The sequence below is a fragment of the Pongo abelii genome, chromosome 2 (assembly GCF_028885655.2).
Source record: "Pongo abelii isolate AG06213 chromosome 2, NHGRI_mPonAbe1-v2.0_pri, whole genome shotgun sequence".
NCBI lineage: Eukaryota > Metazoa > Chordata > Mammalia > Primates > Hominidae > Pongo > Pongo abelii.
Genome location: NC_085928.1, coordinates 90,500,689 through 90,514,542, shown reverse-complemented (window position 1 = coordinate 90,514,542; position 13,854 = coordinate 90,500,689). Strand labels below are relative to the sequence as shown.

General features: G+C 39.6%; 1 protein-coding gene across 1 annotated transcript; it reads left to right on the top strand.

Annotated features, from left to right (window-relative positions):
- The first annotated feature begins 216 nt into the window (after positions 1-216).
- C2H3orf49 (chromosome 2 C3orf49 homolog) lies at positions 217-12,773 on the top strand. The gene is made up of 5 exons (XM_024245448.3): positions 217-514; positions 4,133-4,452; positions 8,496-8,620; positions 12,006-12,119; positions 12,576-12,773. Exons 1-5 carry the CDS (start codon positions 390-392, stop codon positions 12,771-12,773), a joined length of 882 nt encoding a protein of 293 aa, XP_024101216.3. The 5' UTR covers positions 217-389.
- The last annotated feature ends 1,081 nt before the right edge of the window (positions 12,774-13,854 follow it).

Below are 13,854 nucleotides of genomic sequence, written 5' to 3'. Positions count from 1 at the left end.
TTAGTGCGTGGGTGTTTTTTGTTGTGGTTGTTTGATTTTTTCTTTTCCTATCCAAATGCCAGTGTTGAGGCAATCAGATCATCATTTCTGCATTTGCCTTGTTCAAGAATCTGTGAAGTGTCCCACAAAGGTCCGTGGAATTTCACACAGCTCTGTCAAATACATCACTGGTGACCTCTGTGAAGTTGTAAACAGGGCCAGTCCCACAAATAATGTCTCTAACACCTGGAAGGGAATAAGGGAAAGACTCTAAAAATTTCCTACATATTTTATTCCGAATAGCCCACACCTTGACAGTACATTCAGTCACTGGATGATTTTGTATTGAAGTCTGTAAGTTCAAGAACTAAAACAATCCAAAACGGCTACTACAGGTGAAATTGACAGCAATGGCCCGACCTCAGCTGTATCTACCAGAACCCTTTAAGATTGCCTACAGAAAAGTTGGACAGTGCCGAAGATTCCAGCAACTCAAGAAGAAAAATGGCTCATTCAAAAGGAAGGGGATAGAAAGGTAACAGAGATTCATTTCCTTTTCTGTCAAATGAGTGTCTTTGGGTTTGGCATAGTGGCATGTCCTTTTAAGCATTGAATTTAGAAATGAGGACTCTGGATGGATTGGCAGGGAGGTACTGCATTGGATCAAGAAATCTAGTGCGACAATGTAAGCTTCATTTTATGATCAGAAACATCTTAATCGTAACAGGGAAAACCTTTCCTTTCCACTTGAAATTGAGTTTCAATGTGGCATAGGAGACTAAAATAAGTACTGATCCTATGTTGATATTTCAGCATCAGAATTTTGGATATCTCACATCCCATGAAAATAGTATTATTTTGAAAAGTCATTAGTGCATTCTTCGAAATAGGTCCACGATTAGTGCTTTCTTTCTCCTATCCCAGCAATTTGGGCTGCTGAAATATGTACTAATAACATTTCACTATGGACACATTGTTTAATGTAACGTTAAAACTGCCTTAGACCTGCTATTTTTTGCCAATGACAAAACCGTATAGACAGGTATGAAACATCCAAAATATAATATATTTTAATTTGGAAAGTCAGTGTGGTGATTTATTTTCCAATTTCTTTGGGCTTCTCTCTTACCAGGTCCATGGGCTATAGTTCAGACATGTGGAAGTGAGGTGTGTTAATGAGTCCCGGAAGCATCAAAGACCAAGCTTATGAACTTCCATGGACAAAATAAAATACTGCAGAGATTTCCACTTTCAATGAAAAGTAGGCGCTCCAGGGGGAAGGAATACAACCAAATAAATTCAGTATCAACACAAAAATATTTAAAAACTTAAGGGGAGGGTTCTGCTCATATCAGAAATTGCAGCAGTTGTCTTCCTAGGCTCTGGAGCTAAATCACCTTTGTTAATTACGTTTTAGATAGATTGGGGATGAGAGTGGGGAGGATGGGAATGGGAAACACCTTCCAGAGATTCTGAGACCACTTAAAACTGGGCTTTTAACATGGGTGGTCTTCAAAATTGCTGAATCTCCTGAAATTGTATTTGCATTGTTCTGTGTCAGAGTATGTGTATGTGTGTACATGTTTATTGTAGTAGAATCACTTAAAAATTAAAGTATTATTAAAGGAGTCTCAGAGGGGTCTACGGGAGATTAATCCTAGCCCATAAGTTATCTTTGGGCAAATTAGGAAATGGTGCTCCCTCCTCAGGACATTTTACTGCCATCTGCCAGAAAATCATTATAATAACGATACAGAAGTCTAAGGACAAAATTGAATAGCACCCCCTAGAAGTCGTATACGTACAATTTGCAGAACCCTGCCCTTGGTCCCAGAAGGGAGGCTGCTAGCTTCTCCCTTATTTTGCCCTCTAGTGTGGGCTACCTGCTTGCCTTTTACATTTTCCCCACTGTTCTGATCCACATGGTAATAAAAAGTATCATTTATTGAATGCTTTTTAAGGTTCCAAACACATGAACTATTTCCTTTTGTTTTCATAATTCTGAAAAGATTATGCCCATTTTCAAATGAGAAGACCAAAGCTTATAGAGGTTACATGACATGCCCAAGGTCACAGAGTTAAGAATTGTCCTGAGTTGAACCAATACCATTCAACTCCAGCGTCTAGGCTGTCACTGAACCACTTCCCATATATAATTACAGAAAAAGGCTGAATGATTTGGGTTCTGTTTAGAACAGTGTTTTCCTGGAGAGTAGTACATATGCTACTGATGGTACATGAGATATTTTAGGTAATATATGAAGAACATTGTTAATGGTTATAAATTTGTTTTAATCCATATTAGAAGTATGTTATATATTTAATACAACATAATAGCGTAATATAAAACCTGGGATTTCACCCAGAGAAATGAAAACTTACGTTCATACAAAACCTATACACCAATGTTTATAGCAGCTTTATTCATAATAGCCCCAAACTGGAAACAACCCAAATATCCTTCAATCAGTGAATAGTTAAACAAAGTGTGGTACATTCACATCATGGACTATTACTCAGCAATAAAAAGCTATGAAAAATTAATACACAAAATCTGGATGAATGCCCAAAGAATTATGCTGAGTGAAAAAAAGCATATCTCAAAAAATTACATGATGTATGTTTCCATTTACATAACATTCTTGAAAGGATGAGAATTACACAAACAGAAGACAGATTCGTGGATGCCGGTTTAAGAAAGGGGGGACCGGTGGATAGTGGATGTGGCTATAAAACATGAGGGATCCTGCTGTTACTGAAAATGTTCTGTATTCTGACTGTATCAGTGTCAATATGCTGGTTGTGAAAATATAGTTTTGCAAGATGTCACCATTTGGGGAAACTAGGTAAAGAGCACACAGAATCTCCCTGTGTTTCTTTCTCTTTTTTTTCTTTTTCTTTGAGACAGAGTCTCGCTCTGTTGCCCAGGCTGGATTGCAGTGGCACGATCTCGGCTCTCTGCAAGCTCTGCCTCCTGGGTTCACACCATTCTCCTGCCTCAACCTCCCAAGTAGCTGGGACTACAGGGGCCCGCCACCACGCCCGACTAATGTTTTGTGTTTTTAATAGAGACGGGGTTTCACCGCGTTAGCCAGGATGGTCTCGATCTCCTGACCTCGTGATCCGCCCGCTTCGGCCTCCCAAAGTGCTGAGATTACAGGCGTAAGCCACCATGCCTGGCCCCCTCCCCGTATTTCTTACAATTGCATGTGAAACTATAATGATCTCAACATTAAAATTTTAATTTAAAAAACACTGAAATTTCATGGATATTATTACTTTGGGTGAAGCTAACAAAAAATAGTTAATTGAAGAATATTAGGTGATAATTGTATCACGGTATAGGTGATACCCTAGCATAGTGGTGAACAACACAGACCTCAGGATCAGATAATCTGGACATAAATTATTTAATCTCTCCAAGCTTTAATTTCTTCATGTGTGAAGTAGAGATGAGAATATAAAGATTAAATTATGTTATACACATGAAAGCACTTGGAAGAGTGTTTAGCACACAGAAAGCTATCAGGAAATGTTGTCTATTGTTTAGTCTATTGTGTATAATAAAATATGCCAAAATTATGAAGATGGTACATGTAGTCACTATATATGAGTTTACAGTATGTTATCTAAATGAATGTTTTATGTAAATGCAGTATTTATGGCGCCTTGGAGGCTACTCCTTATTGACTACCCTAGCAGACTCTCTCATCTTTTATTACTTTCACTTTGAAACTGCCAAATCTAGCAAAAACTATTTCAAACTATCATTGAAATAAGATTGCCAATTTGCCAATATAAGTTAATGGATTTCAACAGTCAGACCTGGATTAAAGTCTGCATTCAGCCCTTGGTCAATTAATTTAACCTATGTCTCAGTTTACTCATAAGTAAAATGAAGATAATAATATAACCTACCTCTAACAGTACTGTGTTTAAGTTAAATAGCAGTCAGAGGACTATAATTTGGTAACAAAACACCAAGTAGTTGCTTTGGCTTTATTTTTCTGTGATTTGATTCTTGGACTTCAATTTCATTTTTTTTTTCTGAATTGTATAATTGGTTCACATTTGAAGTTTGTGTTTTAATGATTTAAATTTTCACTTTTAACTTTTCAGTTTCCCTAATATGAACCATTTTTATTTTGTTTAGATGGCATAGAGCTGTGTCTACCAACTTACTAAAACAAAATGTATTGGTCCCTAAAGAGGAATCATCCAGTGATAGTGACATGGGATTTCATGAAAGACAGCAAAATCAGAAAAGTAATTTGAAGACGAAAGTGAAGAGTGCTTTTAGGAGGATGCTGTCCTACAAGTATAGAAGCAAGCCAGCAAGTGCCAGCCAAGAGGGCTCCACTGACCATAAGGAAGCCCTCCTGTCAAACACGCAGAGCCTTCTCCCTAGGATTGTCAAGGAGTTTCCATCTCCCAAGTTATTTACAGCAAAAATGAGAAAGCTCTCAGAGAATGGTAATCAAATTTGGGCAATTTGTCTTTGGGTTGAGGCCAAGAGGAAGAGTGAAATTAGGATGGATTATCTTGCTACACATGGCATCCCTGAGGAGCTTGTCTGAAATGCAGAATCTCAGGCCCTACCTGGGACCTTCTGAGTCAGAAGCCACACTTTAGCAAGATCCTCAGTTGGCTTGTATGTTCATACCGTTTGTGTGTGTGTGTGTGTGTGTGTGTGCTTAGATGGAATCTCCCTCTATCACCCAGGCTGTAGTGCAGAGGCATGATCTTGGCTCACTGCAACCTCTGCCTTCCGGGTTCAAGCAATTTTCCTCCCTCAGCCTCCTGAGTAGCTGGAACTACAGGAGCATGCCACCACGCCCAGCTAAATTTTGTATTTTTACTAGGGATGGGGTTTCACCATATTGGCCAGGCTGGTCTTGAACTCCTGACCTCAGATGATCCGTTCGCCTCGGCCTCCCAAAGTGCTGGGATTACAGGTGTGAGCCACCATGCCTGACCTTGCTCATACCTTTTGAGAAGCACTGAATTGGATTGCCTTGGAGGTTCCTCCCAGTTCAATTAAACAGTGTTCTAATCAGTTTAAAGTCACTTTTTATTTAAATATATATAAGTGTGTGTATATTCATATATACATATATATTTATTGTAAAATCAAACTCAAGGGGGATTTTTGGTTTTGTTTCTGGAAAAAGTAGTGATGCAGACTTTCACATGGCTACTTCTAACAGTGGAGGGGGTAGTGAGAATTAAATGAATAAAATGTATAACTGGTAAGTCATAAAGAATGCTCACTTTTATTGCATCTACTTTCTATGTACTGTGTGAAAGAATCAATATTTGAACTGTTAACTTTAAGTCGTTTTTGCAACTAGTAATAATGCCATTTGGTATCCTATGAGTCATGACTAACAATACTACCAATGTTTGCATTCTCATCTGTACCTTTTAAAAAAATAAATGGAGTCTAGGCCGGGAGCAGCGGCTCATGTCTGTAATCCCAGCTCTTTGGAAGGCCAAAGCAGGTGGATCACTTGACCCCAGGAGTTTGAGACAAGCCTGGGCAACATGGTGAAACCGTCTCTACCAAAAATACAAAAAAGATTAGTCAGGCATGGTGGCATGTGCCCGTAGTCCCTACTAGGGGAGCTGAGGTGGGCGAATCGCTTGAATCTGGGAGTCAGAGATTGCAGTGAGCCGAGATTATGCCATTGCACTCCAGCCTGGGCGACAGAAAGAGACGCTGTCTCAAAAAAAAAAAGAAAAAGTCTATTTTTATAGCACTTTTATATTTACAGAAAAACTGAACAGAAAATGTAGAGTTCCCATATATGCCCTCCCTTCCCTGATCCCCACAGCTCCTATTATTAACATCTTGCTTTAGAGTGGTACATTTACAATCGATGAACCAATATTGATATATTACTATTATTAACTGAAGTTATAGTTTACATTAGGGTTCCCCCTTTATATTGTGCAGTTCTGTGAGATTTGACAAATACCTACTTTTATGTCATACCCTGTCATAACATGCATCCACCATTACAGTATCATACAGAATAATTTCACTGCTCTATATATCCTCTGTAGCTTTTTAATGTCCTTCACAGCACAGAATCAGGAAACACACAGGCCTTCTAGTATATGTAAATATACATACAACCTCACATTTTACACACCATGATCAGGCAACAAAACTGATGTGTGCTTTTTCCAGGAAAAACAAAACAAAACAAAACAAAAAAAACGTGATCGTTCCCAGCCGACTACTTTCAAACAAACTCTGTGTTAACTGGAAAAAGCAGTCACTAATACAAGCATCCAAGCATCTAGCAATTACCTGGTATGGATTGAGCTGTATATTTCTGTTGAAAATAACAAAGAGGACATGCTTCTATACTGCTGGGGCTGGAATTGAAGAATCCAGCAGAAAACAGAGGATCAAATTTCTACTCTTAATCTGTGCACTGGTTTATTTTTATCTTAGTTGGAATAACAAATATTAACTAAGATTTCTCCAGAAAATATGCTCATCCTTTAGGATGTATCTCAAACATTAATACCCTTTGTTGCGGCCCAAAATCAGTTGCTCTTCCCTGCTGACCTTCAAAACATGTTTTTATCTATTTAACAAATATCTGCTAAGTACTTATTATATGACAGCCACAATATTTGGGATAGAGTAGCACATAGAACAGACATAGTCCCTCCCTCATGGAGTTATAGCATAGAGGGGCTTTCAAACATGCAGAAAATTACATTTGTTCCAAAGGAGCACAGGATGCTATTGAAAGAAATCATGGGTGCTCTAACTTTAGGGGAGGGGTCTCAGGAAAGGCTTCCCCAAGGAAGGGACAACTAAATTGAGATCTGAAGGACGTCTAAGACATAAGGATGGCTTACACAAGGTGGAGGGGGGAGAACAGTTTCCCAGGAATAAGGGAGAGCATGTTAAAGTCACAATATCAAGAGATCACCAGGCACAATTAGGAAATGAAAGAAATCCAGTGGAGGTTGGAACACAGAGAGCTAAGGAGAGGCTGGTTGAATTAGGTAGTAAGGATGTCTGTCATAGGACACATTGAAAATTTTTAACTTTCTTCTAAGGGTGATAAGAAACCATTGGATACTTTCAAGCTGGGGATTTATATAATCTGATTTGCATTCTTAAAAGATAGCTTTGGCTATCTTTTAGTGTAGACTGGATTGGATGAGGGTAAGCGCAAATGCAGGAAGAACAGTAAGCACCCGTACATTCTTTCAGGCAAGGAATGACATTAGCTTGGATTAGTCATGGCAGTGGGAATGGGGAGATAAAGGGAGAAATAAGCACAGGTAGAAGTTACAAGAGTTGGGGAAGAGTTGGACAGTGAAGGGTGGGGGAGAGGGAAGAATTTCTGGATTGAGCACTTGCTTTGAAGGTGGAGGCATCATTCACTAAGATAAGGAGCAATGGACCTGGATTGAAAAATAAGTCATGAGTTCCGGCTAGACTTGCTGACTTGAGGTCCCTGCCAAATAGCCAAGTGGAAGTGTCAAGTAGGCTAATGTATTCATTAAGGTCTGAGGCTCCCAGAGAAGTCCTTATCAATGGACTTTAAGCAACAAGATGATTTTAGGTGTGCACACAGCATGAAGGAACAGTGTAACACACAGCAGATTGCAAACACCCTTTCCCCAATGCTGTCATCCTTTTGAATGCATCAAGGAAAATGTCTCATTTAGTGACCCCCTTTATTAAGAAAAAGAGAGTACCTGTAGTCCCAGCTGCTCGGGAGGCTGAGGCAGGAGAATGGCCTGAAACCGGGAGGCAGAGCTTGCAGTGAGCCTAGATCACGCCACTGCACTCCAGCCTGGGCAACAGAGCGAGACTCCGTCTCAGAAAAAAAAAGGAAAAAGAAAAGAAAAAGAGAGTAACCTCAGGTTTAGTGCCTTCTGAAAAAAATAACATAGTTTTTTTTTTAGCATAGTAATTTTAATGCCTATTTATGATACTAGTCTTAAATTTATGGTAGTGTTTTAAAGTTTCCTTTATAAATACATTTATGGAGTTAAGCACTGAATTTATATGTTTTAAAATGTTAAGGAATCCAAAGTTCACCTGGCTCCTGGATATAGGAAAGACAAATCAATGGTATGTAAATGACTGAGCCTTGAGCCACATTTCTCGAAAATAGATAGAAAATTTGCTTTAATCCACAATGAATACCCAAGGGAGGGCCTTGCATGTTAGAGGGTTACTTTTCTAATTCCACAATGGTTCAGGGGAAAAACTTAAATCTCGAAGAGAGCGAGAGGTGGGTACCTTGTCAAAGACTGGGTTGGTGTCCACTGAGGTCATGACCATAACAAAAGGCAAATGTGTGCAGGAGAAAGTGTAAGATTGGGAAGAGCAAATCAATGTTTTATTTTTAACTCTAAAGAAAAAAAGCCACTGAAGCAGCATGTGATGCTGTCTTCTAAGAATACTGTATTTTTAATAGGAAGAATGTGTTCCTCATTGTGATCCTTACAGATTCCTTTTTCCCCCTTTCTCGAAGCAACTATACAACTTGATGTTGTAGAGGCAGAGACAGAGGAGATAACCCAGGGAAACACACTCCTTCGGGCCAGGAGAACCACCAAGCGGTTATCTGTGACATCTCTTTCTTCAGGACTGCAAAAGGTAAAATGCTAAACGAATTTGCCTCTGAAGAATTACACATAACTCAATGTCTAGAGATTTTGCAAAAACCAACTTCTCTCCTACCATGAGTCCTCTACAATAAGCCCCTTAAATCTGCTGCTTCTGTCTCCTCTCCAAGAATTTAGGGTACTCTCTGGGTCAGATTCTTCTACTTCTAAGCTCAAACTGTTCAGCTTCTACTACATCTGGGCAACAGTGGAGTTTGGATTTTTATAACTGACTTTCTCACTCTTCAAATGTTAGTATATTAGCATTCTGGCCTATCTGTGCGTACTATGTGGAGTGGAACTCATTAGACCAGCACTGTCCAATGGAACTTTCTGTGAAGATGTAAGTATACATTGTCCAGTATAGTAGCCGTTAGCCACATTTAGCTTTGAGACTTTGAAATGTGGTCAGTGCAATTGAGGAACTGAATTTTTAATCTTAATTTTCACTGAAACTAAAATGTAAATAGCCACATGTACAACACAGAAAGTGCAGCGTAGATTATCTAGGACTCTCCAAACCAATGCTTTTACTTATCCATAGGTATGCATGGGTTTTTTTGTGTGTGTTTGTTTGTTTTGAGACAGAGCCTCACTCTGTCGCCCAGGCTGGAGTGCAGTGGCACAATTTCAGCTCACTGCAACCTCCATCTCCTGGGTTTAAGTGATTCTCTTACCTCAGCCTCCCATCTAGCTGGGACTACAGGCATGCACAACCACGCCTGGTTAATTTTTGTATTTTTAGTAGAGACAGGGTTTCGCCATGTTGGTCAGGCTTGTCTCGAACTCCTGGCCTCAAGTGATCCACCTGCCTTGGTCTCCCAAAGTGCTGGAATTACAGAAGTAAGCCACCATGACTGGCCATGTATGTATGTTTGATCCTAAATTGCCCAGACTATTTTTCAAAAATACAACCATGAACTATTATTATTATTATTTTAGATATAAGACTTACCTTAAAGCTATGTTCCAAACTCTAAGTGCCTTAAAAATATCAACTCAGATAATCCTTACAACAGCCCTATAATGTAGGTAGCAATATTATTCTTATTTTAGGGATGGTACTGAGGGTTTAAGTAATTTGCCCACGTAAGTGACAGAGCCAAGTTTCAAACCCAGTAACACCTGGCTCTAGAGTCCTTAGTAGTAATTGCTATGCTACAGACTAACTGTACTGTCCAACATGCTAGTCAATAGCTACATGTCACCACCTATGTTAATTAAAATTAAATAAAATTAGAAGTGCACTTCCCCAGTTGCACTAGCTACGTTTCAAATGGCCGATAATCACACCTAGTTAGTGGCTGTCCTATACAGCACGGATAGAGAACATTTCCATCTTCACAGAAAGTTCCACTGAACAGTGCTGCCCTAGAACACCACTGTCAGAGTGAACTCATATTAGTGTTGAATTTTTGCCTTTTGTGTGCTAGGTTCGTATTCATTGTGCCGCTATTATGTTTTAGGCAGTTTGTAGGTTTGGGGGGTATAGGGTGATCCAATGGACATGGTCTTCCTTCTGTGGAACTTACAGTCAAATAGAGGAGATAGATATTAAACTATAGCACCACACAGCAGTGGGGTAAGGATAATCTTCTGAACAAATGTTGCTGGAAAAAGTGGGCATTCGTATAGAAAAAAATGAAAATTGATCCCTATCTCATACCATATACAAAGATTAATTTCTGTTCAGTTATAGATTTAAGTGGAAAAGGCAAAAATCTTAAAACTCCTGGAGGACAATAAGAATATCTTCATGACTTCAGGAGAGAGAAACACTTCTTAGGACACACATAACAATAATCATAAAGATACAGATGGAGCAATTTGGCTATGATTAAGAATTTCTGTCCATCAAATGGTGTTAGATCAGAGGTTGACAACTAGCTATAAAAATGTTTTGTTTAGCCCTCAGAATGTTCTCAAAAATATATTTGAATTGGCTGGGTGTTGTGGCTCATGTCTGTAATCCTGGCACTTTGGGAGGCTGGTGAGGGAGGATCACTTGAGCTCAGGAGGTTGATACCAGCCTGGGCAACATGGCAAAACCCCATCTCTACAAAAAAAAATAAAAATAAAAATTAGCTGGGCATGGTGGTGCACACTTTTAGTCCCAATTCCTCAGGAGGCTGAGGTGGGAGGATCACCGGAGCCCACAGAGGTCGAGGCTTTAGTGAGCCATGATCATGCCACTGTTCTCCAGCCTGGACAACAGAGTGAGACCTCATCTTAAAATATATATATGTATTTGAATTAATTGTCTACATTTAAAAATTAGGATATTTCTAATACAATTCTGGGTTTTCAACTTTCTTTTGAAAAATAAAAAGATTTGAAAATACTAGGCCAATTCCTCATGGCAACAAGCAGGAGCTGCACCAGGGTACTGCAGGAGGTGTGGTCTCTTCAATCCATATCAGCCCCAACTAGTCCTGCTTTACAAAACTTGCCTAGGCACTAGATTTTACCGTAGTTGTATTCAATAAACACAGACATAACGTAGTAACTGCCAAGTATGCTAGTCTGCTAGGTGCTTAACAGGAAAAAGTACTGGGTTTTATGAAAGAGAAAAAAATAGGGGTCTTACTTTAGATAGATCAGGGAAGATTCTGCAAGTGACATTTGAGCTGGGCAAGCTGGCAGGGTAGCAGTGGTTCAGCAGACTCCATTTGTAAAGGCAAATGGTAGGACCCAGATGTGGTCCCATATCCTACTTTGTGTAGGGCTCACAATAGTCCTAATGCTAATTGTTAAGCACAAGGGGAAGGAAGAGTAAACTCAGTAAGACTAAAAAGGGCATATTAGCTTGGAGCCATGACCTGGGAATGATTTCCAATTGCAACACTATTAGGACAGGTACTTGTAACCAGTAAGCCAGGGACAATGGGAAAAGTATCAGGCATGGGGTGAAAAGAACCCAGAGCTTTCTTTTTATGTTTGAAGACATGACTGCCGTGAAAATAAGGAAACCTGCAGAAACGAGACCAAATTAACAACTAGATCCACTGATAATGAGCTTTCTGGGGCACTGGTCCACAACGGCCCCACACTCTCACTGTGCTCAGCAGCTGCAGAGGCAATTTCTTCTTCTTCCCCTTACGAATGACCTGCTTTTTTCCTGATGCTGTATATTCTTTCAGAGCCAGACAATCTCATTTCTCTGCACCCTATAGATCTCTTCAAAGAGAGCTCTGGGCACAAAGAAGATACTTGGGGTGTGGAGAATAATATGAATACAATCTCCAATCCAATATTGTTATGTGGCAAATGTTCAGTTTATAAGATAATGTCCCAAGGGTGAGAACTCTTGTTTAAGCACCATCACATAAATAATGTTGGTAGTTCCTAATCTGATGTGTTTTGCATTTTTACCATAGGGGCCATATTCACCGAAAAAGAGACCACACTTTCCAGCACTTAAAAAAAAGAAGCGTGGCATGGAAAACATCCTTCAAAAATCAGATTTGACAGTAGGAAGGCTTCAAATGCAGGTAGTGGACAAAGGCTTTTAACTTTTGAGTCTCAGAAGCATCAGAGAGCCAGGCTTAAGCAAACGCACAGCCCTGCTAGACAGCATGGGTGTGGGATGAAATTAATGATTAGCATTAAGAAATAATGTTAGCAGGGGGGCATTCTGAAAGTGGCTAAAGGATTGCTAAGGACACCTAGGATGATGCTGTGCACCTGATAAATATTAAATGAATTCAATTAAAATGAAGGCATATACATAGGTTTCTTTTCAGAAGAACTGAGATCGTCTTTATCACTGGGTGGTAAATGTACGTTTTCAAGCTCCATTTGCTGTGACTTGAATTAGAATAATATTTTAAGACTTGCAAATTGTCCACCAGTTCCAGAACTCTTCTCTCAGGAAAAGCAACTATCCCTTTGATTTTGACAAGGCTTTCCAACACATGGCTTCATTTCTTTGTATTTATCTGTCATAGGTGGATGACCTCATAGAAACAGTGACTGATAAATCCATGAAGCTATTGGCCCAAAGACATGCTGAGCTTCAACAGTGTGAGTTTCTGGGGGATGAAATTCTTCAGTCTTCTAAACAGTTCCAGAGGATATCCAAGAGAACCATGAGGAAGTATAAATTTAAAAATGTGTGTTTCTCGTGTACCTGCTGCTGCTTCTGACTTTGTTCCTGATTCTTTAAAGGTTATCTTCCCTAGGCTGGGCATGGTGGCTCACGCCTGTAATCTCAGCACTTTGGGAGGCCGAGGCAGGTGGATCCCTTGATGTCTGGAGTTCAAAACCAGCCTGGCCAACATGGTGAAACCCTGTCTCTACTAAAAATACAAAAATTAGCCAGGCGTGGTGGTGGGCGCCTGTAATCCCAGCTACTCGGGAGGCTGAGGCAGGAGAATTGCTTGAACCTGGGAGGCAGAGGCTGCAGTGAGCCGAGATCACACCACTGCACTCCAGCCTGGGTGACAGCACAAGACTCCATCTCGAAAATAAATAAATAAATAAAAGTTGTCTTCCAAGAGATTCTTATCTTTTGGTACTTAATCCCGAATAAATCTCTCTAGTGAATTAATCAATGGGGGTGGGGATACGGAGGCAGCATTTAAAAAAAATTCTACCCACTAGTCCTTTAAAAAATAAATATCTTTTTTGAAAAACTGGTATTTGTCTGGGGCACAGTGGCTCACGCCTATACTCCCAGCACTTTGGAAGGCTAAGGTGGGTGGATCACGTGAACCCAGGAGTTTGAGACCAGCTTGGGCAATATAGTGAGAATCTGTCACTACGAAAAATTTTTAAAAATTAGCTGGGTATGGCGATGTGTTGCCTGTAGTCCCAGCTACTCGGGAGGCTGACATAGAAGAACTACTTAAGCCTGGGAGGTCAAGGCTACAGTGAGCTGTGATCAAGCCACTGCACTCCAGCCTGGATGACAGGGCAAGACCCTGTCTCAGAAAAGAAAAGAAAAGAAAAATGGATTTTTAATTCTGAGTCAATATAGGCAAATTTTTGTTTCATAATTCTTACTAATAATGGAAAATAAAAACATTTGTCACAGCATAGCAATTCTGCAAAGAAATTTCTCCCATGACTTGCCAGATGAAATTAGAGGAAGCATTTATAGGTATTATGACACTTTTAATATGACTACAACTGAGCTAATTTTAAACTTTCATTTTAAAGACAAAAATTATTATTAAAATTACAAAAATGTAACATCATTAAGGTATGATTCATGCAAAGTGTCAT